Source organism: Phyllostomus hastatus, unplaced genomic scaffold (genome assembly GCF_019186645.2).
Source record: "Phyllostomus hastatus isolate PE091 unplaced genomic scaffold, TTU_PhHast_1.1 phas_contig_196, whole genome shotgun sequence".
NCBI classification, from domain to species: Eukaryota; Metazoa; Chordata; class Mammalia; order Chiroptera; family Phyllostomidae; genus Phyllostomus; species Phyllostomus hastatus.
In genome coordinates, this window is record NW_025333709.1 from 2,025,407 (window position 1) to 2,047,771 (window position 22,365).

General features: G+C 66.5%; 1 protein-coding gene and 1 long non-coding RNA gene across 2 annotated transcripts in view; one reads left to right on the forward strand and one right to left on the reverse strand.

Annotated features, from left to right (window-relative positions):
- Positions 1-885: 885 nt before the first annotated feature.
- Positions 886-7,843, reverse strand: LOC123815664. Its single transcript, XR_006785153.1, has 3 exons — positions 7,697-7,843; positions 3,939-4,350; positions 886-1,252 (listed from the first exon to the last, which is right to left on the reverse strand). It is a non-coding gene; the product is annotated as an uncharacterized LOC123815664 (long non-coding RNA).
- A 248-nt stretch (positions 7,844-8,091) lies between these two features.
- ABLIM2 (actin binding LIM protein family member 2) overlaps positions 8,092-22,365 on the forward strand; it is an 87,190-nt gene continuing 72,916 nt past the window's right edge. The window contains exon 1 of the mRNA XM_045834060.1: positions 8,092-8,266. Coding sequence (XP_045690016.1) covers positions 8,257-8,266 — 10 coding nt within the window. The 5' untranslated portion in view covers positions 8,092-8,256. The remainder of the gene's footprint in view (positions 8,267-22,365) is intronic.

Sequence of the window (22,365 nt, forward strand, 5' to 3'; positions counted from 1 at the left end):
CCCCCATTGACGATTCACACAGGTGAGCAGTCACCCGGGGCCTGGGGCCCACACTGCCTCCCTGGTCCCCCAAAGACCTGCGGACCACCAGGGACGGGATCACTGTTCCCCCACTGGTTGTGTGACTTCAGGCAAGTTTATTTCTTAAAAACAAAAGATTTTATTTGTTTATTTTTCGAGAGAGGGGAAGGGGGAGAAAGAGAGGGAGAGAAACATTAATATGTGGTTGCCTCTTGCACGCCCCCTACTGGAGACCTGGCTCGCAACCCAGGCATGTGCCCTGACTGGGAATCGAACCGAAGATGCTTTGGTTCCCAGGCCCGTGCTCAATCCACTGAGCCATGCCAGCCAAGGCCACCATACCCTTCTAAAAGCCATTCTAGAAATCTTGCTTTAAAGGAATAAAGACAAGACCACCTTCCTCCCACCAACTGAGACCCTTCTTCCGAGATTGGGCCTGATCGATGGGGGCTCTTCTCAAGACGAGTGTCCTGCCCCTGCAGGAGCCTGGGTGAGTGACACGGTGACGGGGACGGTGGCCCTGAGGGACGCGCGGGAGCACTCCGAGTGACGCCACCGGAAGCAAGAAGACCCTGGAGGACAGGTGAGTGCCGCCAGGCCCAGACCCCCAGCACCAGCTCTGCGTTGGACGGACGGGCTCGGTCCTGGAACAGCGGCCGGAGGAGACAGAAACGGGCCGGGAGAAGGTTGTGGCCTGTGGGCCAGGCAGGGACAGGCGTGGCCCCTTCCACAGCTTCAAGTGTGAAAGGAGGGTTGGCACCCTGGCTGGTGTGGCTCAGTGGACTGAGAGCCGGACTGCAAAGCCAAGAGTCGCCGGTTCGATTCCCAGTCAGGGCACGTGCCTGGGTTGTGGGCCAGGTCCCCAGTGGGGGGTACGTGAGAGGCAACCCCACAGTGATGTTTCTCTCCCTCTCTGTCTCCCTCCCTTCCCCTCTAATAATAAATAAATAAAATCTAAAAAAAGAAAAGCAAAGCGGTCGGGCTACAGCCTAAGGCCACAGGGACTTGAGTTGATTCTGACTCGGTCACAGGGGCTGCCCTCACCACCTCCCGTGCTGGACCCGGGGCAGGAGGGGGTCTGGACGCTGGCCACCGCTGGAGGCCGAACAGACGTGGGCCCTGTGACATCACTCCCCACTGCGCTGGTCTCCGAGGCCGGGGGGCGGGACTTCACAGCGGCGCCGAGGCCCGCAGCCCGTCTCTGCTCCTGAAAGCGCTGGTGAGAGGAAGACTGTGGAGGACAGAAGAACACGCTGCGGTCCGCCCTGGTCGCCGGACCGCTGCGGGCAGGCGCTCCCTGCGCTCCCCCTGTGCTTTCTGTGCGCGCACCCCGTCGGTGACCAGAGGACGGTTATGTCGGCCGTCGGAAGAAACGGGATGACTGTGATGACGGAAACCGTCCCGCGGATGCAAGGTCTTCGACAGAACTGTTTCTGAGCCCCCTCTCGAGCCCGAGCTCCTGCGGCCTCTGATCCCCTGACTCCGCCCCCACCCCCCAGTCTGCCGCGTGTTCGGCTGTTGTCACGTGCCCCCGCTGCGTCTCCCCTCCAGCCCCGGGAGCCCAGGAGCCGGGGCACTTCTCTCCCCGGTGACTCTGAGCAAGCCCCGCCCCTCCCGCCCTGGGCCCGCACCCCTCCCTCCAGACCTGGAGGAGCCGCCTCCGCCCACCACTGCCCTCTAGTGGGGAACGGGAAGATCGACCGCAGCGTGCTCTAGTACCGGGTGGGGCAAGACCTCTGTGGGTGACCCCAGTGGAAGCGCCCCAGGGGGCCGCGTGCCCAGAGTCTCTCCCTCCACAGAGGAGAGGGGTGTGACCTCCCCAGGGAGTGGTGACCTGGGTTCCCCTGCTCTCCCCACTTGCCAGACCCTCGATTCTTAATCATGTAAGGGTGTCGCCCCCGAAAGAATGTCCGGCCTCAGGAAAGTCTTCAGAGCCCATTGGAGCCGAACTGAGGAAAAGGATCACAAAGTCTCAGCGGACGGCGAAGATGCCCCGGGAAGGGCAGTTCTGCAGTTTACTTTCCCCACGGGACTCGGGAGGAGCCGGAAGCAGTTCCCTGAATCCGTGGGCGGCAGGCGAAGGGGGCGGGAGAAAGCAAAGCCGGGAGGTCTCTGGGGTCAGAGAGAAAGTCAGCCGGAGGGAGAGAGACTTGCCTCTGTCTCGGGGGCGGGCACAGGGTCTCCCCCCCACTCACGGAGCCGGGTGGGTGGTGTGTGGGCAGCAGGAGGGTGACATGGTCCCAGCTCTGGTGCCCTGGTGAGTGCCTTTAAGGGACCTGGGCAAGATTGCGCTGACATTCCAAAGGAGCGTCATCCGAGACGCACAACACAACGGGCAAGGTCACAGGTGCGTCCTCCTAGGGGCGCGGAGACTACAGACAGTTTCGAAGGCGAGGACCGACCTTTGTCAAGGAAGCTACAGGCCTGCAGGGGACTGCTCACCATGGCCTGCCCTGGGTAGGGGTCCCTGTGTTCGGACCGTCCGTGGGGTTACTTCGGTCTCTGGGCTTGCAGGGCCCCCCATGCGGTGCTCCCCTGAGCGTGTCGGGGTCAGTGGGTGGCCCCTTCTTTGTCCACAGTACTGGTCCTTCAGCGAGGTCCCCGGCCCCGAAGACCAGGGCGCTGCTCACCATCGGGGAACGTGGGATGGGCTGGCACGGAAAAGCAGGGGGCAGGTGGGCAGGTTTCCAGGTGAGGCTCACGACCGGTCCCCCGAAGGCCCATCCCAGCATCTCTTCCAGGCCGCACCGCGTTGGGGGGAGTGGTCCTGGTCCCCACTGTGTGCCGCTCGGGACAAGAGCTGGTCTCCCTGCCTCTGAGTCCCCTGCTGGGCCTGCCCCCAGATGGTCACGGATAAGTGGGGACACGGGAGATCGGTCACATGGTCACGTGGCTGGGAGGGCCCGGGAGCTCCCGGCCTGCTGGGGCGCTGGCTCCTGGGTGACCCAGCTTCTCCGGGCCCCAGCTTTCTTCTCTCCCCCTGGGAGCCCCTCCGCCCGAGCTCCCCTCCCAGGCTGTCGTGGGGGGACGGTACTAAGTTGAGTTGTGTCCCCTGGAAAGATATGCTGAGGTCCCAACCCCCGGGGCCTGGGATGCGACCTTATTTGGAAAGAGAGTCTTTGCAGATGTGATTGGTTCACAGGAGGTCCAGCCGGACGTGGGCGGGCCCTCCACCGGAGGGCTCCGGACCTCACGTGAAGAGGGGATTACCGTGGTCTGCCGTGGATGATGTGCACCCACGTCTTTGGCCCAGACTTTCAGGGGGAAAAATCTTTAATTTCACGGTATATAAATACGGAATTAGTAACACCCATGTATAATGTGCATCCTTATTTTTCCCTAAAAAATGTGGGCACAAAAGTGCGTGTTATACAGGGCAAAACACGGTGACCCAGGGAACCGGAGGCCCCGTGAGGACAGGGCAGAGACGGGAGGGCCCCACCGCAGCCCAGGAAGGCGAGGAGCCCCCAGAAGCCGGTGGGAGAGGAAGAATCTTCCCCCAGAACTACTGGGGAACACCGCCGCCCCGAGACCTTGATTTCAGGCGTCTGGCCCCTCGAACAGTGAACAGCGAGAGGACAAACTTCTGCAGCCCCAGGAAACGGGCCCAGCCAGGCTGCCGTTACTGGGAGGGTGCGGGGGGAGGGGGGGTCCGGAGCTGATCATGCCTCCTGCTCCCTCCACGGGGCCTGGCCTGGGCTGGGCAGGCGTTCGCCTCTGAGCCCGCTCCTCCCCCTCCCTCTCTGCGCCCCTCCCCCCGACCCCCCACCCCGTCTGCTCCCGCTGCACACAGGCACAGCGTGCATTACAAGGACGGCCCTCTGAGCACCAGGCAAAGCCCAGGCTGCCCAGCGTGAGTCCCCGCCAGCACCCGGCCCGTATATTCTGTCTGCTTCCCCGCGTTGCTGGGAACGAACCATCTTGTGCTTCTCTGTGGTGGCCAGACGTCGCCGAGCCCTCAAAGCCCTCAGAGTTCCGAGGGCGCAGACACAGCCGCTACGGAGAGTCGAGGCACGGCTGCCCCACGCCAGCACGTGCCCTGGGCTCACCTGCCTGCAGAGGCCCACTCAGCCGTGGGCGTGCGACGGCGGTGAGCTCGGGCCCCATGCAGCTGCGCCCTCCTGCCGTGCGGGCCCAGCGCGCTGAGAGCGAGGCTCCGGGATGTGAGTCACATGTTATTTTTACTCCCGGTTTCGCGTGGCATGCTTTAAATTATTGAGTGGTTGGAACGGTCCCACAATGAAATCATATTTCATTTGATTCTCCATTTGGCTGCGAAGTCAATCCATTTCTGGGCCGTCTTTGCAGGTGAAGAGAGGACAGAGAGACCTGCAGTTTGGCGAGAGAATGCCCAGAGGGGCCCCGGGTTATCCAGGGTTATCCAAGTGCACGGTCGCCGCGCACCTGCGGCGGGCAGGCTTTCTGCACCCCCGGGTTTTCAGGGTGGCCCCTTTCTCGGCCGGCCCCAGGTGAGCCCAGCCCCCTGGCCCGCCGGCACTCCGTAGGAGGAGCCGTCTGCCGGAGCCTCCGCAGACCCAGTGCAACGTCAGGGATGTGGGGAGAGGCTCCGGGGTCTGACTCTTCCCTCTGGTTTGCTGCGTCTGGGGTCTCGGAGGGAACTGTGGTGGGCACACGCCAACCTGAAGCTCACCAGCTACTCCCCCTCTGTGCTGAAGATTTCAGCATGTGCCGGGGACCCCGGGGTGCTCTGGGGACCCCGGGATGTGCTGGGGACCTCATCATGAGAGGAACCCAGCCCTACCTGGAGGCCTGACATCTGGGGAAGGACCCAGGCAGGGGACAAGGGACAAGACTGGAGTCATGTGGCAGTGACAGTCAGCCGTGGGAGCAAAGGTGGCCTGTGGCTCAGCTGGGGACCGGGGGGCCTCTCCGGCTGCGGGATCCGCAGCAAAGTCCGGAGGGAGAGGCTGACCTGTCCCGGTGAGGGTGGGGCGTTCCCGACAGCCGAGGGGGCAGAGGGCCAGGGCTGGTCCCGTGGGACAGGTCCCTCCGAGCAGAGGTGCTGGCCCTCGGCCCAGGCCCCCGGTCCTGCTGCCAGGCCTGCCCGGGCGCCTCCCAGGGGTGACAACAGGATAGGAGGGGCCCCAAGCCCTCTCTGCAGGAAGACCTGGGTGTGCGTCCCGGCAGTTCCACTTGGCGATGGTTCGAGTTTCAGTAAAAGCCTCCGTGTCCACATTTGTAAGACGGGACTACGATGGTGGTGGTGGTGGTGACGGAGGTTCTGTGGCACGGGGGCCCTGGCGAGGCCCCCAGAGTCATCCTCAGGGGCAATTCTGTGCTTACCCTCGGCTCCCGCCGGGGGTCGGACCAAACTCCTGCCTCCAGGCCCCTCTGCCCCCTGTAAGCAGCTCCCAGCCCACGGGCCCCAGCGCCAGTGTCAAGGAGTTGCTGGAAGGCCCTCTGACCGCCCCCCCCCCCAGCGCCCTCTGAAAAGCGGCGGGCCGCATTTTCTACGACTAGTTGCGTGGCTTGTGAAACAGATTCCTGCCCGTTTTCTTCCCCTGGCCAGGGCCCCGGGCACCAACGGCGTTCAGGACCTGCTGGGCGGGTGCACGGGTGGGCGGGTGGAGGAGACAGGGGAGAGGAGGCTCTGTCTCCAAGGGCCGGTGACGGCACCTGCGTCAGCCTGGCTGTTTCAGTAGCAACAGTCACATCGTTTATGGAGCCCGACTTTTTGCCAGGCATTCGGAAGTGTTTCACTTTCATGACCCATTTGTTTGGGTCACGAAACACCCCAATGGGACCGGCGCTGTGGTTTGAAGGAGGAGGAAAGGGAGGAGCAGGGAGGACAAGCCAGTTGCCCGAGGTCGCACCTGGAGTGCGAAGCAAACCAACCTGTCCCGTGGCCTCCCCCACCCACCCCGTGCTGCAGGCGGAGGGCGGGGCGGGGCCTGCCCCCACCGGGCTTGCCCGGCTGGGGAACCAGCTGCGTGAGGGGGGGCGCAGCCGGGCTACAGGACCTGGGGCAGGCCCTCCCTGGCCGCTAACCTGCTGGGTGACTCTGGGCAGGGCCTCCTTGGGCCTTACATTCTGCCCTCGTGAAAGAATGTGCTGGAACTGCGCGTGATCCTGAGGTCCCTCCAGGCTGAGCACTGCCGAGGCTTCCCGCCTGGCCCCGGTGGAGGGCGCCTGCTCAGGGGCAGGCGGCTCTCTAGGGAAGCCCCGGTGGCTGAGCTCTGGGACCCGCCAGGAGCCCGGCCGCCCTTGTCACCCTCTGACTGGCAGGGGCTCAGGAGCGAGTTTCCGTCCACACCCGGGTGCCTCCCTTGGCCACTGGTGTCGTGGTGTCTCTCTGGGGCCACGGTCAGGCTGTGTGGGGAACCGTCTGCCGTGCGGGGGTCAGGGGGTAGGAGGGAGCGGGGTCCTGGGAACGTTTGGAGACATGGAGGGGAGGGTGCTCCTGCCAGGGAGGGAGCAGGGCTGTCGGGGAGCCGGACGGAGAGCCGTTACAGAGGGTGAAGCGTGGCAGGGGTGCCCACCCTCTCCCTCCCCTCCATGCTCTCTCCCTCCAGTCAGCCGATGTTTGTGAGCCCCCCCCACCCCTCACCGCCGTGTCCCGGGTGCAGTGCGAGGTGCTGAGAGTGAGGATGATAGCATGACAGCAAAGACATTCATGGGTCTCAGCTCGTGCCGGGGCCCAGCACACACCCGCTCACGTCACCCTCAGAGCTATGCTAACAGGGGTGGGGTGGCAGGGTGGCAGCCATCAGGTCCGATGGTGAACGCTCGGACACAGAGTTAGGCACCTCGCATGAGCAGGTGGAGAAGCCAGGCTGCCCACAGGTGGTCAGACCGCAGGGTGCTCCGCCTCCACTCAGCCGCTGCTCAGATGGGGCCCTGGGGCCCCGAGGGGAAGGGACTTGCTGACGGCCGCCCAGCTGAGGGGGGCGCTGTGTGGGGAACAAGGCATCTGGCTCCTTCCACTCGTGTGTTCCGGGCAGGAGGCCCCGGTGCACAGCCAGACATTGGGGCCCTGCTGCTGCCGGTTGGCCCAGCCACCCAGACGGCCTCCCGGGTTTCCAGAGTGTGTGGGGCTGGGGCCAGCTGGCCTTGACCGTGGTTGCTTCTGCAGTACTTCAGCTCTCCCCAGGAGCCATGGGCACCAGGGAAGAACATCTCCTTCTGTCTCGGTGTCCCATTCAGTGTCCACAGTCCCTGTGCCCAGCCTTCCACCCTGTGCTGATAGCATCTCCAAGCAGCCCTGACCCTCCCCCAGCAAGGCCAGGTCCCGGAGATTCTGCCCCCTACATGTTGGTCCAGCCCTGGCGCTCTGCACTCCCTGTCTGTCGTTAGTACAAGCCGCAGTGGGTCCACCTGCTCCCACCGCGGGGCCTTCCTTTTCCTGTGCCCATGCTCTGTGCTGGGCGCCTGACGTCACAGAGGGCAATTGGTCACTGCAGGGTGCTGGGGACTGGGGCCTTCGTGGGGGGGGGGGGGGGAAGCGCCTCCGCCTGAGCACTGCCCCAGCCAGGCGGGTGCAGCGTTCCAGGAACGCGGGGTGCACGGCCCTAGACCTGGATTTAGGAGCCCTGCGCTGGAATCGCAGCCTGCTCTAGCCTCGCTAGGGGGTGGGGGCAAATCCTCGGTGCCCTGTGGCCGCCCCAGTCTCCCCTCTGCAAATTGGGGAAGGAGAGGGTTGGCCCAGAAGACGCACAAGGACCTTTGCAGCTCCACGGCTCAACAAGAGTTGCACCAAGTTCGCTTTTCCCTCGGACATCCTCTTCGGCACTCCCAGGGTATCAAGAGCTGGCGCCAGCCAGGCCGCCAGCCAGGCCATCAGCCAGGCCTCGGTGACAGCGCCGCAGAGACCTCAGAGCGGCTGCAGGAGGCCTGAGAGGCATCCCCTGTTAGCGCATGCGCCTATCGTGCGGCCTGCTGGAACTTGTAGTCCGTCGCGCGGCTACTGGCGCGTGAAGGCGGAATGGCGGGGGCCCGGCGCCTACACTTCCCAGGGTGCGCTCCGCCGCAGCGCGGTGGGGGCGGGGCGGAGCGGGACGGGGCGGGGCAGCTTGGGGGCGGGGCTGAAGGGGCGGGGACGATGGGGCGGGGCTGGCGCGCCGGGAGGCTGCGGCGGCTCTGCGGGCTGGCTCTGCCGAGAGCAGAGCCGCCGACCCGCGGACCGGTGTAGCATCGTGCGGCCGGGCGCCGCACCTGCGAGCGGGAGCGTCGGACTGCTGCAGCGCCGGGACCACCCGACTCCGAGTTGCCGCTGAGATGAGTGCAGGTGGGTGTGGGGACCGCGGACCCGCACATTCCCGAGCCGGATCGCCGCGCAGCAAGGGCTGGGGCAGCTGCACCTGCAACACAGGGGGGAATAGCCCCGCGGCTCCTCCCAACTTTTGCCCCAGGATCCTGTGGTCTCGAGGTTTCGGCGCGCAACCCTCGGCCCCGAGCCCCAGGCACGTAGCTCTGCTGGGCGTGCTGGACACCCCCTTGCTACTGCGCTGGCTGGAGTGGCTGCTCTTGGCGCTCTGGAAGGCGCCACTCATCAGCTCTCAGTGGGGTCGGGGGGCACCGTAGGCTGCAGGAGGCGCCCAGGATCCGCGCGAGGGATGCGGGGCCGCCGCAGATCCTGACGCGTAGCTGCGATGAAGACACAGGGGCTTTGCGGCAGGGGGCGCCGCCCTTGCGCGGTTCCCGCACGCCTAGGTAGGTCCTGGGTCGGGGGCTTCAGACCGACCCCGGTACCCTGGGCTCGCCCGCGGCAGGTTTTGGGGCATAGAGCCTGCAGGTGTGTGCTACCCGCCCGTCTCTCTGAGGCTGTCGTCTCTGTGGCCTCACCCCTGCGCATCCCCGCTGCTGCCTCCCGCGCCGCACCCACCAGCTCTCTCGGCCTCTGTGCGGCGCTGGAAATCCCTCTTCGCCGCAAGCCAGCCGCACCTAGGGGGCTTGGAGAAACTGAGACCTGGAGCTGGGCGGCCTTGGCGGAGGGGCCGGGACAGCAGACTGAGAGCCCCAGCTTTGACAGCCTCCTGGGGCCCGGCCCTGGGCGGAGGGCTTGCCCTTACATTCCCTGGCAGGGAGGGGCCGTTACCCCGTTTTTGAGGGTGGGACTCAGGCTCACGTGCTTGAGTCACTTGCTCAGCTCCCAAAGCGGGGTGGGGACTTGAACCTGGTGCTGCCTGACTCCTGTGCACTTTCCTCTGAGCCTGCCGCTCCCCAGACTGCAGTACGGCCCTTGGCCACAGTGCAGAAACCAATGGGAACAGCTGCTTCTCCTGGGGCCGGGGAGCGGGGAAGCGGTGTCAGGATGCAGAGGGAGTGTGCATTTAGTGGGCTCTTACTGTGTGCTCTCGTCCCGGGAGAACTGTGTTTCCAGGGACACCTCCCCCAAAGGGAAGCCGTGCCCTCCCCCTCCCGACCTAGGATCCAAGGCTGCCACCGGCTGAGAGCAAATGGCAGGCGGTGGGAGGCAGAATTCTCTGGAAGAGGATTTCTGAGATGACCAACCTGTTATCTGGAGGTAGCTTGGGAGCGGGGCACCCCCAGACGTGGCAGGACCTCCAGACACGTCTCTCTAATGGGAGGCGGGGATGATGGCAGGGTGCACGCAGGGTAATTGGGGGCTTCCTGGGACCATAATTGATACCTCCCGCGCTCCTGTAATTAGAGAGAACCCTGCGAGAAGCCCTGCCCCCCCATTGTTTTTTAATCTGGGAGAAGGGGTACGTGGGCACCTGGGGCCATGGGGGTCACGGTTGGAAAGAGCCAGGGGACCGGGGCTTGAACCCCAGTGTGCCCCGGTGGTCCTGGGTTTGGCTGCGTTACCTAGAGGGGACAAGGTGCACGGGAGGAACTCTGCACGCAGTGGGCCCTTAGCAGCTTGTGACGGACGTGCTGGATGGTCACGTCCGCCTCCGGTGGCCTGAGTGCCCGGCCCATAGGGACCGGCCATGAGGATGCTCTTCCGTCCACCTGCTGCTTATGCCCCGGACCTGCCCCCAGTCCACTGTCAGCACAGCGATGGTTTTCACCACGCTTCCGGGTACACGGGCAGTGTGGTCCCTCGAGCCTGGCTACTGTCTGGCAGCTGTGAGCCTCTGGCAGGCCGGGGCTTCCGTCGTCAACAAGGGCAGATCCCCTGGCGGCCACCCCCACGGGAGGCCGGCAGCGTTCCGGAGCTCTGTGCCAGCAGGTGTGGCGGGGCATCACGTGGTCTGGTCTCCAGCTGGCCAGATGGGCCGGGGAGAGGCAAGGCCCGAGGCGACCCACACCCCCTCCCCTTGCCTTCGTGCCGCCGGGGCTGTGGGACCCTCTTCCCTCCGCCCGAGGACGCAGGCACCTTTGCGAAGGCTCCGGTGGGGTTGCAGCCCCCCTGTGGCTGCCTCCTTGTGTTTTGCGCGTGGATCTTGAGTGGGCAGGGACATGGTCGGAGACGGCGCTCTCCAGCACTCAGATCCAGGTGCGGCACACTCGCTGGGGGCTCCCTTGCCTCAGTTTCCCCATTGTGTGGAGGGAATGCCCTGAGCTTGGCCTGCGGTGCCAGCCCGCAGGCGGTGGGGCCCCGGTAGATGAGGATGAGTGTGGTGGTGGCTTCACGGCATCGCAGCCCACGTGGCCACCACGGGACAAAGGGGGGCAGAGGAAGGAATCCAAGCTGGGAGGGGCTTTGGTGCCAGCTCTGCCCCCAGGGGGTACCGGGTCCCTGAGCAAGACCCACCCTTCCTCCGATCCAGCTGTCCTCCTGGGGGGCTGCAGGCCCCGGAGGCAGGAGGCCCCAGGGGTCAGGGCCCCGGGGAGGGCCGTGCTATTCTGCCAGGGCTGACATGAGACAGGGGCTAAAGCAATGGAAAGTCATCTTCTCCTGGCCCTGGAGGCTGGACGCCCAAGGTCAAGGTGTGGGCAGGGCTCTTCCTCCTGAGGCTGCTCTGTTGGTGTGTAAGTGGCCGTCTCCTACCTGTGTCCTCACGTGGCCGTCCTCCGTGTGTGTCTGTGTCCTGATCTCCTCTTACGAGGACACCAGGCGTGTGGGATGAGGGCCTATTCCAGTGACCTCATTTTAGCTTAATCACCTCCATAAAGTTCTCTCCAAATGCAGTCACATTCTGAGGTCCCAGGGGGGTTAGGACAGTGACATACGGATTTGTGGGGGACACCACATGGCCCCTAACAGGGGGGCAGGGCCAGGTGAGAGCCCGGGTGGCTGGCTCAGCCACCTCCTCTTCCCAGGGCTACTGTGGGAGCGTCGCACCGCTGGACGGGACCTGGGGGATGCCCGCCCACCCGCCTGGGGGGAAACCGAGGCCCGGAGGAGTAAAACAGCTGTCCGGGGCCAAGGAGAGCATGCGGCGGGGTCCGAGCCTCCCTCTGGTGGACACCGGCCCCGGTGTTTGGAACCAAGAGACACACTTAGCTCTTCACCTAATTCAAGTGCAGGCGGTGACGTGGCCGCTGACCTGTTCCCGTCAACGTTGCTGACGGCAGCACAGAGCCAGGGCCCTCACGGGTGGCGGGGGGGGGGCGGTGGCCCCGCCGTCCTCTGGTTCATGGGCACTTGTCTACTGAACGCCCCCTGCGTGCCCAGCCCTGCCCCCCGGCCCTGGGCGCCGGTGATGGACGAGAGCGAACGAGAATCCCCGTCCCCCGGAAACCGGCATTCTGGGGGTGGGGGCGGCACTCTGGAGCCGCAGGCGGGGAGGGTTCCATGTTAGAAGCGCAGGCGCAGGAGACACTGAGTTTAGACAACAGCCGAGGACACACGTCGCACAGCACGCGTGACCTGCCCTCTGCAGGAGCAGCGCAGGAGCAGAGACCGGAAGGAAACTCCGGACTTTTCTGCGACTTCTCCGTGCGCTCTTCTCAGCGTGTGCTTTCCTCCCCCACGGGCGTCCCTTCCCGGCCTGAGGCGTGTGCACCCCGCTCCACAATCCCCAGCTCCGTGGGCGGTCCGGCCGCTGCCGTTCCCAGGGGCTGCGGTCCCTCGTCTGGGCAGGTGACCCCGTCTGGGAGCGTCTCACAGGTGGTGCACTGGGGCCAGGCTCCCAGTGACGCCGCCACCTGAACTCGGGGCAGCAGGAGACAAAGCATCCCGACCCGGACACTCGTCACAAATCGCATGTGAAAGGACAGCCGTGGCCCCGGGCCCGGCGCAGCCTGGGTGTCACCGAGCTCCCAGCTGCTCTCCCCCACGTTCAGGGTCACCTCCTCACCGGCCACTCCTGACCCTTTGACTCTGCAGGCTTCTCTCGATGACGGGGTTTGTGGGGGGGAGATGGTGCCTTTTCCACCGGCCAGGTGAGGAAGTCGAGGGCAGCCCAGTCTTACTGCCCCACGAAAGCGAGTGTGACCCTCACTTACCGAGAGGTCACCTGTTGGGCCGCCCGGACCCCTGCAGAGCGTCCCCTGGGTCGTGCGTGGGGGAGCCGTGAGCTGCTGGGGCAGTGGGTGGTGACAGGAGGTACGTACTGGGGGCAGGGTCTGGCCTGTGCAGGGGTCTGTCCTGCCGCTGGTCCTCAGGGCCACCAGCAGCGGCCGGACTCGGGTCCCCAGACCCCTCCTCTGCACAGATGCCGGCTCCCTGGTGCCCCCACCCACCGCCTGCCCAGGCCCCGGCCCCGCCTGCCTCACCCCGGCCCTGGCCCCGCCTGCCCCACCCTGGCCCCGGCCGAGCAACCTGAGTATGGCGTCTCTGTTTACTCGGGACTCTTTCCATCGCCGGCCGGTCTCTAGGGTGTCGGCGGCACCCTGCATCCGTGTCCGGGCTGCCACGCCTCTCGGGGCTCTCCCTGGGGCCCCCCCCTGGGGCTCCATGCCCGCCGGGCGCTCCTGAGACGCGATAGCCCTTCTCAGGGCCACCGGGGCGTCCCCGATGCACATGGGGACGTGGATGCCCAGGAGGGCCCGAGGGTTGCCAAGTGTCCCATCGCTCCGGTTGTCCACGACAGAGTTGAACGTGGCCGGGTGGCTGCGGTCTGTCCCCTCCCCCCTCGCATGCTCTGGCCCCTGCCTCGGCGACTCCCTAGCCCCCCAGCATGCGGCTGCCTGTCTGGGCTGGATGGGGCTGGACCCACTTGGGACGTCATGGTAGTGCTGCTTAGTGACGGGGGGGTCCCATGTCCCATCTCCTCACCTGGGCCACCAAGCGTAGTCCCTTCTCCCAGGCGCCACCTGCCTGCACGCCGCCAGGAAGGCAGAGCCTCTGCATCTGCAGGGGCTGCGGCCGGGACCCTGGCACATGCCCAGACCCCTCCCTGGCAGCTCAGACCCTGAGACGGTCTCACCAACTCAAGCCCGTGTGCCTCCCTCCCTCCCTGTGGCCTTGACCCTCTGGCCCGGGACTCTCAGCCCCGCCCGCCCGGACTTCTGTGGTGTGACCTCGGGCGCTGGCTGCTCCTCAGTGTATCCGTCTGCAAAAATGGGGCCGCTGCCATTCTCACACGTGTGACCCCTTTCCCCTGACAACGCTGTGCCCTCCCCTGCCCCCAGCGAGACCGCCTGGGTTTGCGGCTGAGCCACAGGTTCCGGGAAACAGGCCGAGTCCGCCACGGCGCCGCCCACCGCCCGGCCCCGCCAGCGATGCTCTCACGCTGCCCTTCACGCCGAGGACCCTAGTCGTGGGGGTCTGGGCAGCCGGGCAGGGAAGGGGCGTCTGTGGAGTGGGCCTGACACCGAGCGGGCAGACAGCCTGAGTCCTTCATGCCTTCGTGTCTGGGGGCAGGGGGGTGCTGGGGAGGGTGGAAGGTGTGCTTTGAATATTCTGTGGTACCCCCTTTCCTGTGAGTCCGCCAACAGCAAGCCCTGCCGGGCACCTCGAGCCTTCGGGGGGGCGTCCAGGTGGGTGGCGAGCCCGGCGTGCCTTAAACGGGTGGGTGCCAGGGACCCACGCTTGCCCGGGCCCCTCTCTGCGCACCACACACCTCGGCCACGGGTTTCGGAGCATGAGAGGGCGGTCTCGGTGGGGGGGGAGTGTGGTGGCTGCGGTCTCAGGCGCGTCCGAGCTGCTGTCCCCGTCATCGTTTGCTCCTTGGGTTTCCGCACCCCGGGGTGCTGAGCTGCTCTCTGCCTCCGTTTCCCCACCTACAAAGCAGAGACAGTAGTCCCCGTGTTTTGGGGTTGCTCCCGGGCTGTGGGTGCGTGCGAAGGGCCTGGGGCACCGCGGGCCCGGGGGGCAGGCAGGGCATTCTGAGTCCTGGCCACGCGCACACATGTGGCCTCCCCAGCTGGGACAACCTGGCAGGATGCCCTGGGGGGCACCGTGGGCCCCACTTACATGGGGCTGCAGCTCCTCTTCCTGGCCGCTGCGCCTGCCCCCGCCCCCACCCCCAGCCCGCCCCAGTCCCGTTCACAGGTCCTGCCCAGGCCCCCGGAGAGCCCCCGGCTCCCTGGGACATTAGCGGCGGCGTCATCCTCTGGGGCTTGGGCCCTGAGTCCTGCTCAGAGAGTCACTGCAGCCGCAGCTGCTGGTGCCCCCCTGCCCCATGACCACGCACACGCAGGCACCAGCGGCACTCTCCCTGAGGTTTGCTTTCTCCGTGCGTCGGGCGAGGGGTGGAGAGATGACCTGGCCACACGAGTCCCGGCAGCAGAACAGGAAACCGACGCCCCGTGTCACCGAGGCGCACGGCATGCTGGCTCCTGCCCCGCCGGGTGCCCGTCCCCAGGGCCGGCCTGGGCCTTTGACCTGCTCCCGTCCGGTGGCCCACATGGCGGCCGCCCGGGGCAGGTGGTCCCTGACTGACTGTCGGTGAAGGAGGCCTGGGGCTCAGCGCCCCCGTGCCTGCTGCTCCCTGGCTGGCTTCAGTGGCCCCGGGCCTCATGGGAAAACGGCGTCTCCAGGCCCCCACTGGCATGCAGTTGGGCACGGGATTCCTAGAGGGAAGAACTGCGAGGACGGTCCCCGTGGCCCCGCTGCAGCTCGGCAGCCAAGGTTCACAGGACCGAAGGTGGCCCTCCTGTCTGTCCTGTGGCTCTTTCACTGCAGGTCCCCAAGGGACTGACTGGGGACCCAGGTGCAGACGGTTTTCCTGGGAGGCATCCCAGGAGCATGGGAGAGTGTGAGGGGCGAGACGGGGCTGACCCAGGGGGCCGCCTGGGTGGGCGGCCACCGCCTGCGCCCCTGCGGGTGGCGCCGTCCAGACCGCTCGCCGGGCTGTGGATGCCGAACCGGAGTGCGCAGGCCTCAGGCCGGAGCTCCGGATCCCAGGCGCCTGTGCCGCTGGGACTGGTCCGCACGGCAGGGGCTGCAGCCGTGGGCACTCTAGCAGGGGGGTGGGGGGACACACAGTACCCCCCTCCCCAGGGCGTGGGAGCCCAGGCCCAGCACGGTCGGTCTGACTCCTCCTGGTCCCTAGGGAGCCCGCTGCTTCTCTGTTCGAGCCCAGACGGCCCCGCGGGCCTCAGGGTCCGCTGACAGGCCTGTCACTTGTGGTTCTGACCCACTGCTTCGCCTCGGGCTCTGAAACCGAGCCCGGTTTGCCAGTGCTAGGAGCCGTGCGGGTGCCGGGTTACAGGCATCACCTCCCGCCGCGTGCTCAGAATCAGGACATGTGATCTGTGTGCGAGGGACCTGGGTCCAGCCAGGCGCCTCCCCGCCTTTCACGGGTATGGGCATGGGGCGCAGCGTGGGCGTGGGGCACGGTGCAGGGCAGGCGTGGGGCGCCGAGCTGGTGGGCGGTGGCGCTGAGTGCTGAGGAGCCGGGCTGTCCCTGGAGCCTGACGAGGAGGAACCCTGCTCCGCCCCAACCCGAGACCTCAGCGGGCCTGCATGGCTGCTCCCCGCCAGCCCTCTCCTCCTACCTGCTCCTTCCTTCTCCCACCCCTTGGGGCGCCCGAGAACCCTGGGGCTGCCATGGAAGGGCTGGGTCCTGCCCCCATGCTGCTCTGCCCTCCTCCGTGGCCCCCCTCCTGCCTCCCCACACCCCTCCCCTGCTCGTCTTTGTGTGGCAGAAGCTCGCTCAGGGCACAGCGGGAGGAGCCCGCCAGCAGCTGTGGAAGGCAGGCGAAGGCAGGCATGTACCCGAGCCCCTCCGTGGATTGGGGCGGGGGCCGTGGGGTGCTCGGGGAGGCCCACGGCAGCCCAGGGCAGGAAGGTATTCCCGTAGGCGGCACCCTTGGAGGGGCAGGGGGCTGGGGGAGGAGGGACCCGGCCCCGCAGAGGGTGGGTAAAGTCAGGTGTCTGCACCACTCTGCCCGCTCCCAGACTCTGGGGGGAGTCTGACCCCAGCCCCCACCAGCTATGGTGGCAGCCAGCATTGCTGGGCTCCTGGCCGTGTGGGGGCACAGGAAGTCAGGGATTCTCGCCTGAAAACCCCCCTGGGGCAAGGGGTGCGTGTTCTGCCCGGGGCAGTGTCCAGCCGCGGGACGTCCCCATCCGTCCGCAGTGGGAGTTCTCAGACTCTTAGGGCTCCCGGCCCCTCCCACTCAAACGGACTGAGGACCCCAAAGAGCTCCGGCCGAGTGGACCTAACTGCTGTTCACAGTGGTCGGCGTTAAATTCCAGGGTGTCTGCTAACCCACGGGTCGGAGTCACGGCCCTGTGTGTGTGTCGCCGTGCGAGCGTTTCCGGCGAACCACAGCCTCGCGTTGCTGCGCAGCCCGGCCAGTTTCATCAACGTCTGGCTTCCGCACCGTGGGCAGCCGGGACCGCGTGTCCGGTCTGCGTGCGTCTGCCGCGAGGCGGCCTCTGGGCAGCGCCACTGCACGCTGGACGCAAGGAAAACACCATCTCAGTATTCTGGTGAAAATGGCTTTGGCTCGGCCAGCCCCTGACTGGGTCTTGGGGCTCCCTGGGGGGCCCTGACCACACCTGGAGCACTGACAGTGGAGGAAGGACCCGTCCATGCGTGTGTCAGCGCCGGTGGTCAGGGGAGATGCGGGCCCTGGGATTTCCGACAGTGTCACCCCCACGGAGTACGCAGAGAAAACTGGGAGAAGAAGACCACGCCAGAGGGTTGCAGGCAGCGGTGCCCCTTTGCCTGGTGCTGGGCGGGTTTATTTCCCCTGCTGATTCATCCGGAGACAGGCGAGGGGCAGGAGTCTTCCTGGGCGGGGGGGCTCGTTGGCGGCGCAGCTGTCTGCCTCCCGTGCCGAGGCCACACCCCTCCCCCCTATTTCGGGAGGCGCACTTACCGTGGAGCTGGGACCGCGGGTGGCAGAGCCCTTATGGGCACAGGAATTTAGCCTGTGCGTGTGTGGGAATTTAGCCTGGGGCTGTAAACGGGAGGGCGTTCTGCTCCGGGGCCAGGTCCAGGGTGACGGACGGGGACCTAGGAGCTGCCCGGAGACCGCGTGTCCTCAGCGGGGAGGCCGGAATGCGAGCCCCTGGCTGGGCTCCAGCAGAGAGCTAAATATATCCCGGGCGTGTGCTGGCCGCCCCGGAACCCCAGCCCCCACGCGGCCGCCGCTGACCAGAGTTCAGGGGAGCCATGGGCGGCCTGGTGAAAATCAGTGTCTGCTGTCCAGGGAGCATCAGGTGCGGGCGGGGGGGGCGGGGGGCGGGGCGGGCTGCGGCTCCAGTGCCCCAGGGCCCTGCGGGCTGGGGGCTGTTCCTTCCGGTTGGCAGACGAGGGTGTTCAGACTAAGACGGGAGGAGCTGTGATTGGCCCAAGGCCCCACAGCTGGGGAGGGGGCCCGCCCCGCTCTCGGAGCACCCCCAGTGCGGCCTCCCCGAGAGCGCGCGTCTCCCCACTGGTCTTACGCTTTCCCAAGAGCGCAGGCTTCCGGGAGGGAGGGGCCTCGCAGGGGGTGGAGCCTGGCAGTGGCCATGGCCGTGAGAGCGCTGGACCAGTGTCTTCCGTGTAGTGCCCTCGGCGCTCGGGGGTGGCCGATGTGACTGCCCACGTGGTGGGTGGGGACACGGAGGCTAGGCGACGCCCAGAAACCTGCCCAGGGACCCAGCCCGTGGAGGCGGAGCCGCGTGGGAACGCGGGCCAGCGGCCTCTTTCCCAGCGCTGGGCGTGTGCTGAGCTGACCCCCTCCCTCCGTCAGCTGCCTCCGAGGGGGTCAGCTTCCCGCCCGCCGTCCTGCTCTGGGCTCAGCGCGAGCGGGTTTTGTGTGCCGTCGGCGTCCCGGGGTCTCCTCCGCCCTTCCGCGGGGCTGGCCTAGGGCAGGCTGGGGGGACGCACGGCCCGGGAGCCGTGGACCGGGCAGCCCCAGCCCCCAGGCGGCCCCTTGCACAGATCACCTCGCTGGAAACTGGGGCCTCGAGGGCCATTCCCGCCCCCCTGCTGGGGGTGGGGGGGCTGCTCCCCCGGGGATGCCGGGCCCTGAGCTGTGACTCCCTGTCTCCCTTCCACCCGACTCTGACGTGCCCGGCAGGAGCTCTCAGCAGGGCTTGGCTCTGCCTTTGGTGGTGGCCGCAGGGGGCAGCCGGGGCCTCCATCCGCCTCCTGGACGCCGCCCTGCAGGAAAGGGGGCTTCTCCCTGGCCCTCCCCCCGCCAAATCCCTGTTTTCTCTGTGAGGGCCCGCCCCTCCCCAGGGTGTCTGACACCAGAAGGGACACCCCCTTTGCAGAAGACCCTCCCCGCTGTCCCAAAGGAAGGGCCCCACCCTGAGTCCCAGGGACAGTCACCCTCTCTGATGCAACCAACCAACTTAGCACCCACGGTGGGGGCGGGGGCGGGGGCAGACACGGGGGTTCCACGTGAGCGCGTCCCCCCACTGACGAGGTGCTGCAGGTGGCCCGGACTCAGCGCCTCCCTGCAGGAGCCCCCGGCCCAGGGAGAGGGGCAGACGGTATGGATGAGGACACACCATGAGGACACACTTCTCGGGGAGGCTGCAGGGACAGAGCGGGTCGTTGGTGAAGCTGCCAAGGGAGAGAGATCCTGGTGGGCTTCCCGAAGGCGGTGGCGTCAACTAAGGTGCTAGCCAGACAAAGTGGTGGGAGCAGATGCAGACCCCAGAGGGGACAGGGGAGGAAGCACTGGAGAAGCCTTATCTGTGCCTCTGCCCTCGGCTTGGCCCGGGGTAAGGTACCAGGCGTGAGCCAGGGGTCCCACATCCCACCTGCTCCTCGTGCACCCTAGTCTTCCGGCACCTGCACAGTGCCTTGCCCGCAGTAGGTGCTCAGTGACGATGTGAGGGGCCAAGAGTCTCTGCATCTGCGGGGGGGGAGGGTAGTGGGGGGAGGGGGAGCACCTGCCTGGGCCCAGGAGCATGACTCCAGGCTGAGCCAGGTTTGGGGACTGTTGGTGTCCCCGTGTGGCCAGGGCACAGAGGACATACTTGTTTGTCCCCATGGTGGGGAGAGTCAGGGCGAGACCCGTGGAGGGGAGACGGGCTGAGGACCCCCCAGTTCCTCCCACCTGACCCCGTGATCAGGAGGGCAGGGCCCGGGGTGGTGGTAGGAGGCAGAGCCTGGGGTCCTCCCTCCACTGCAGCAGGGACGCCCCTGCTCCCTCAGCAGCTCAGCCACGGCCAGGAGTGTCATTTCATCCAAGAAGAGCAGACGGCTGGGACAGAAGGGGCCTCTCTGACTTTCCCTCTTGTTACATCTGGTGGCTCTTCAGGTCCTGGGACGGTGAGGGCGGTTTGTGAAGCTGGTGGTGGTGGTGTGTGCCCACTGCCGCTGAGGTGGAGCTACAGCACACGGTGGCGGTGCCCCCCTACTCCCTGGGGCCTCCACTGGGTGGGCGATGTTGGGGCAACCAGAGGAGGCCCACGGGGTCCCTGTCCTGGGCGTGTAGCTGGACCCGGGAGCCACCACACCACAGGGACGCAGGGAGGGGTCCCGGGCCAGCACGGAGACCCCGGCAGCGGCCCGGCCTCGCCACCGTCCCAGTTCCAGGAAAGAGGGCTGCGCCAGGAATAGAACCTCTCATTTCCCTCGGCACCACCTGTCTGGGGGCCGCGGCCTCGCCGAGAGGGACGGCCTCAGGTAGGACTGTCCCGGGCTGTGCGCCCTCCTCCTCAGGGCTGCCTCTGCAGCTGGGTCCCAGGTGACGGGGCTGCCCCAACCCGGGCTGCCTGCTGGCCAGTCTGGAGAGCTGGCCGGAGTGTGTGGATGGGGGAAACGTTGACACGTGGCCCTGAGGTGGCTGCAGGCAGGCCGAGCCGGAGCCCACTGCCCTGACCCTCCCTCTCCGCAAAGCCGCCCCCGCAGATGGGTCGCGGCTGCGCAAACCTGACCCCGGGTCCGTTCTGAATACCGAGCAACCGCCCCCCACCCTCCCCAGCGAGGTCTGCAGGAGCCCGGCGGCTCAGACCTCGGCCTCCTGGCTCTGCCAGCAAGCCCACGCGGGCCGCACTCGGCGTTTGGCAGAGGCCGGTTCCCTGGGCGACGGAGACGAATCGTGGGCAAGGCCTGGACGAGCCGCTGCGGCCGTGGTCTTGACCCGGAGGGAGCGGGGCCGGCTGGGCCCGGCGTGCCGGCCTGGGCAGGGCTCAGGATCCACGGGAGTAGTTAGAGACCGCCTCCTCCGGGGCCCTTCGTTCTCCGAGCTCTCGGATGTCTGTGACCTGCTTACAGTTTTCCCAGAATCCTCAGGCGTGCTTCGGGCTCTAGGGGTTGGTTGGGGGAGGGGACGGCCAAGGTCGTGGCCAGAACGAGGCAAAGCTGTGGTTTGAGGCCAGGGCTGCCTGCCCCGTCCCAGGCCCTTCCCGCCCCCTGAGACAGCTGGGGGGGGGGGGGAGGATGTGCGGACGGCGAGGAGCTGAGGCCGGGACCAGGCCAGGGAGTCAGGGGTGGTGACGGTCAGCGGAGCCTGAGATCGGGTGCCCTGACCTTGGGGAAGTGTGCACAGGGCAGCAGGCCCTGACGTCGATTTTAATGAGAAAAGACACCCAGGTCTGGTGTGCACTGAGTCAGAGCTCCCTGGGCTGTTCCCGCGCCTCCCTGGGCGGTCCCCACCAGAGTGACAGGGCGCGTGCCCCATCTCTTCTCAACACTGTCACCAGCTCTTCCCTTCTCCCTCCCATACGGCCCAGTGCCCCGCCCCGCCCCGCCCACAGACACCTTCCAGAGGGGCCCCACCTGGTCGGGGGCTCACGGTCCCTCGAGTGTTCAGAGTCGACTTTGTCCTCATCACTGTGGCCAGTGGCCCTGGGAGCTGCAGCCGTCAGAGCAACATGGACAATTCACATCCCGTTTGCAGGAGCAGAGGGGAGGAAGCCCGTGACTCCGGTGCGTGGACCTCGGGCAGGCCGTCTCCCTCCAGGGGGCCCAGAGTGTGCCCCCCCCGCCGCCGAACACCGGCCCCGGCGTCTCCCCCACAGCTCGAGGCTCCGTGACCGTTCACCCCCCTGCGTGCGGGTCTGTGGACTAGGGTCTGATGGGGGTCTGACCGCTCTCTCTTTCCCACGCTACGTGGGGGGTGCTTTTTAAAAAAGATTTTATTTATTTATTTTTAGAGAGGGAAGGGAGGGAGAAAGAGAGAGAGAGAGAAAAAGAGAGACAGAGAGAAACATCAATGTGCGGTTGCTGGGGGCCGTGGCCTGCAACCCAGGCATGTGCCCTGACTGGGAATCGAACCTGCGACACTTTGGTTCGCAGCCCGGGCTCAATCTACTGAGCTACGGCAGCCAGGGCTTGGGAGTGCTTTTTTTAACGTCGTGTTTTTCACTGTGGTTTGATGCACGGGATAAAACCGTCCGCACCTCCAGGAGCCCACTTCAGCGGCAGCAAGTGTGTGTACAGTGGTGTGCGGCCGTCACCACTGTCCTCTCCCGAAAGTTCCCCTCTTTGCGCGTGAAACCCTGGCCCCATTAAATGATTCCGCCCACTGCCCCCTAACCCCGCCCCCCCATTCTACTCCCGTCTCCCTGGGTCTGACTGCCCTGGGGGCCTCGCATAGGTGCCATTGCGCGGCGTCTGTCCTGCGTGACTGGCTTACTTCGTTAGCATGTGTCCTTGGGGTTCACTTGCGTCAGACTTTTATTTCTCTTTGTGGCTGAATAACAGCCCTTCGTAGAGGTGGGCCTCGTGCTGCTAACCCGCCTGCCCGCCTGCCTGCCCCCGGGCCCTGGGTCGCTCTCCCCTTCGGCTGCTGTGACCGATGCAGTCCTGAACACAGGGGTGCGACCCCCGGGGTGCGACCCCCTGTTTGCGCCCCCGCTCTCACTTCCTGTGGGTGTGCTCCCCGAAGTGATGGCTGATGGAGCGGTGGTTCTGTGTCCGTTCCGGAGGGGCCGCCGTGCCCCCTCCACCGCGGCTGTGCTGTTTGACACCCGGTGGCGGGCGTTTGGAAGCCTCCGACCCCGCTTTGCACGGCCCGGACTCCCTGGCTCTGCGGCCGGGCTCTCCCTGAGTGCCCGCCCCCACGGAGCCACATGCTTGTCCTCTGGTCCGGGTGTGCCTGCGTGCTTTCCATCTGTCTCCCTCCACCAGCGACTCCAGAGGGGACACTGGGTCCCAGGCTCAGAGTCCCCTGAGCACCGCAGGGTTC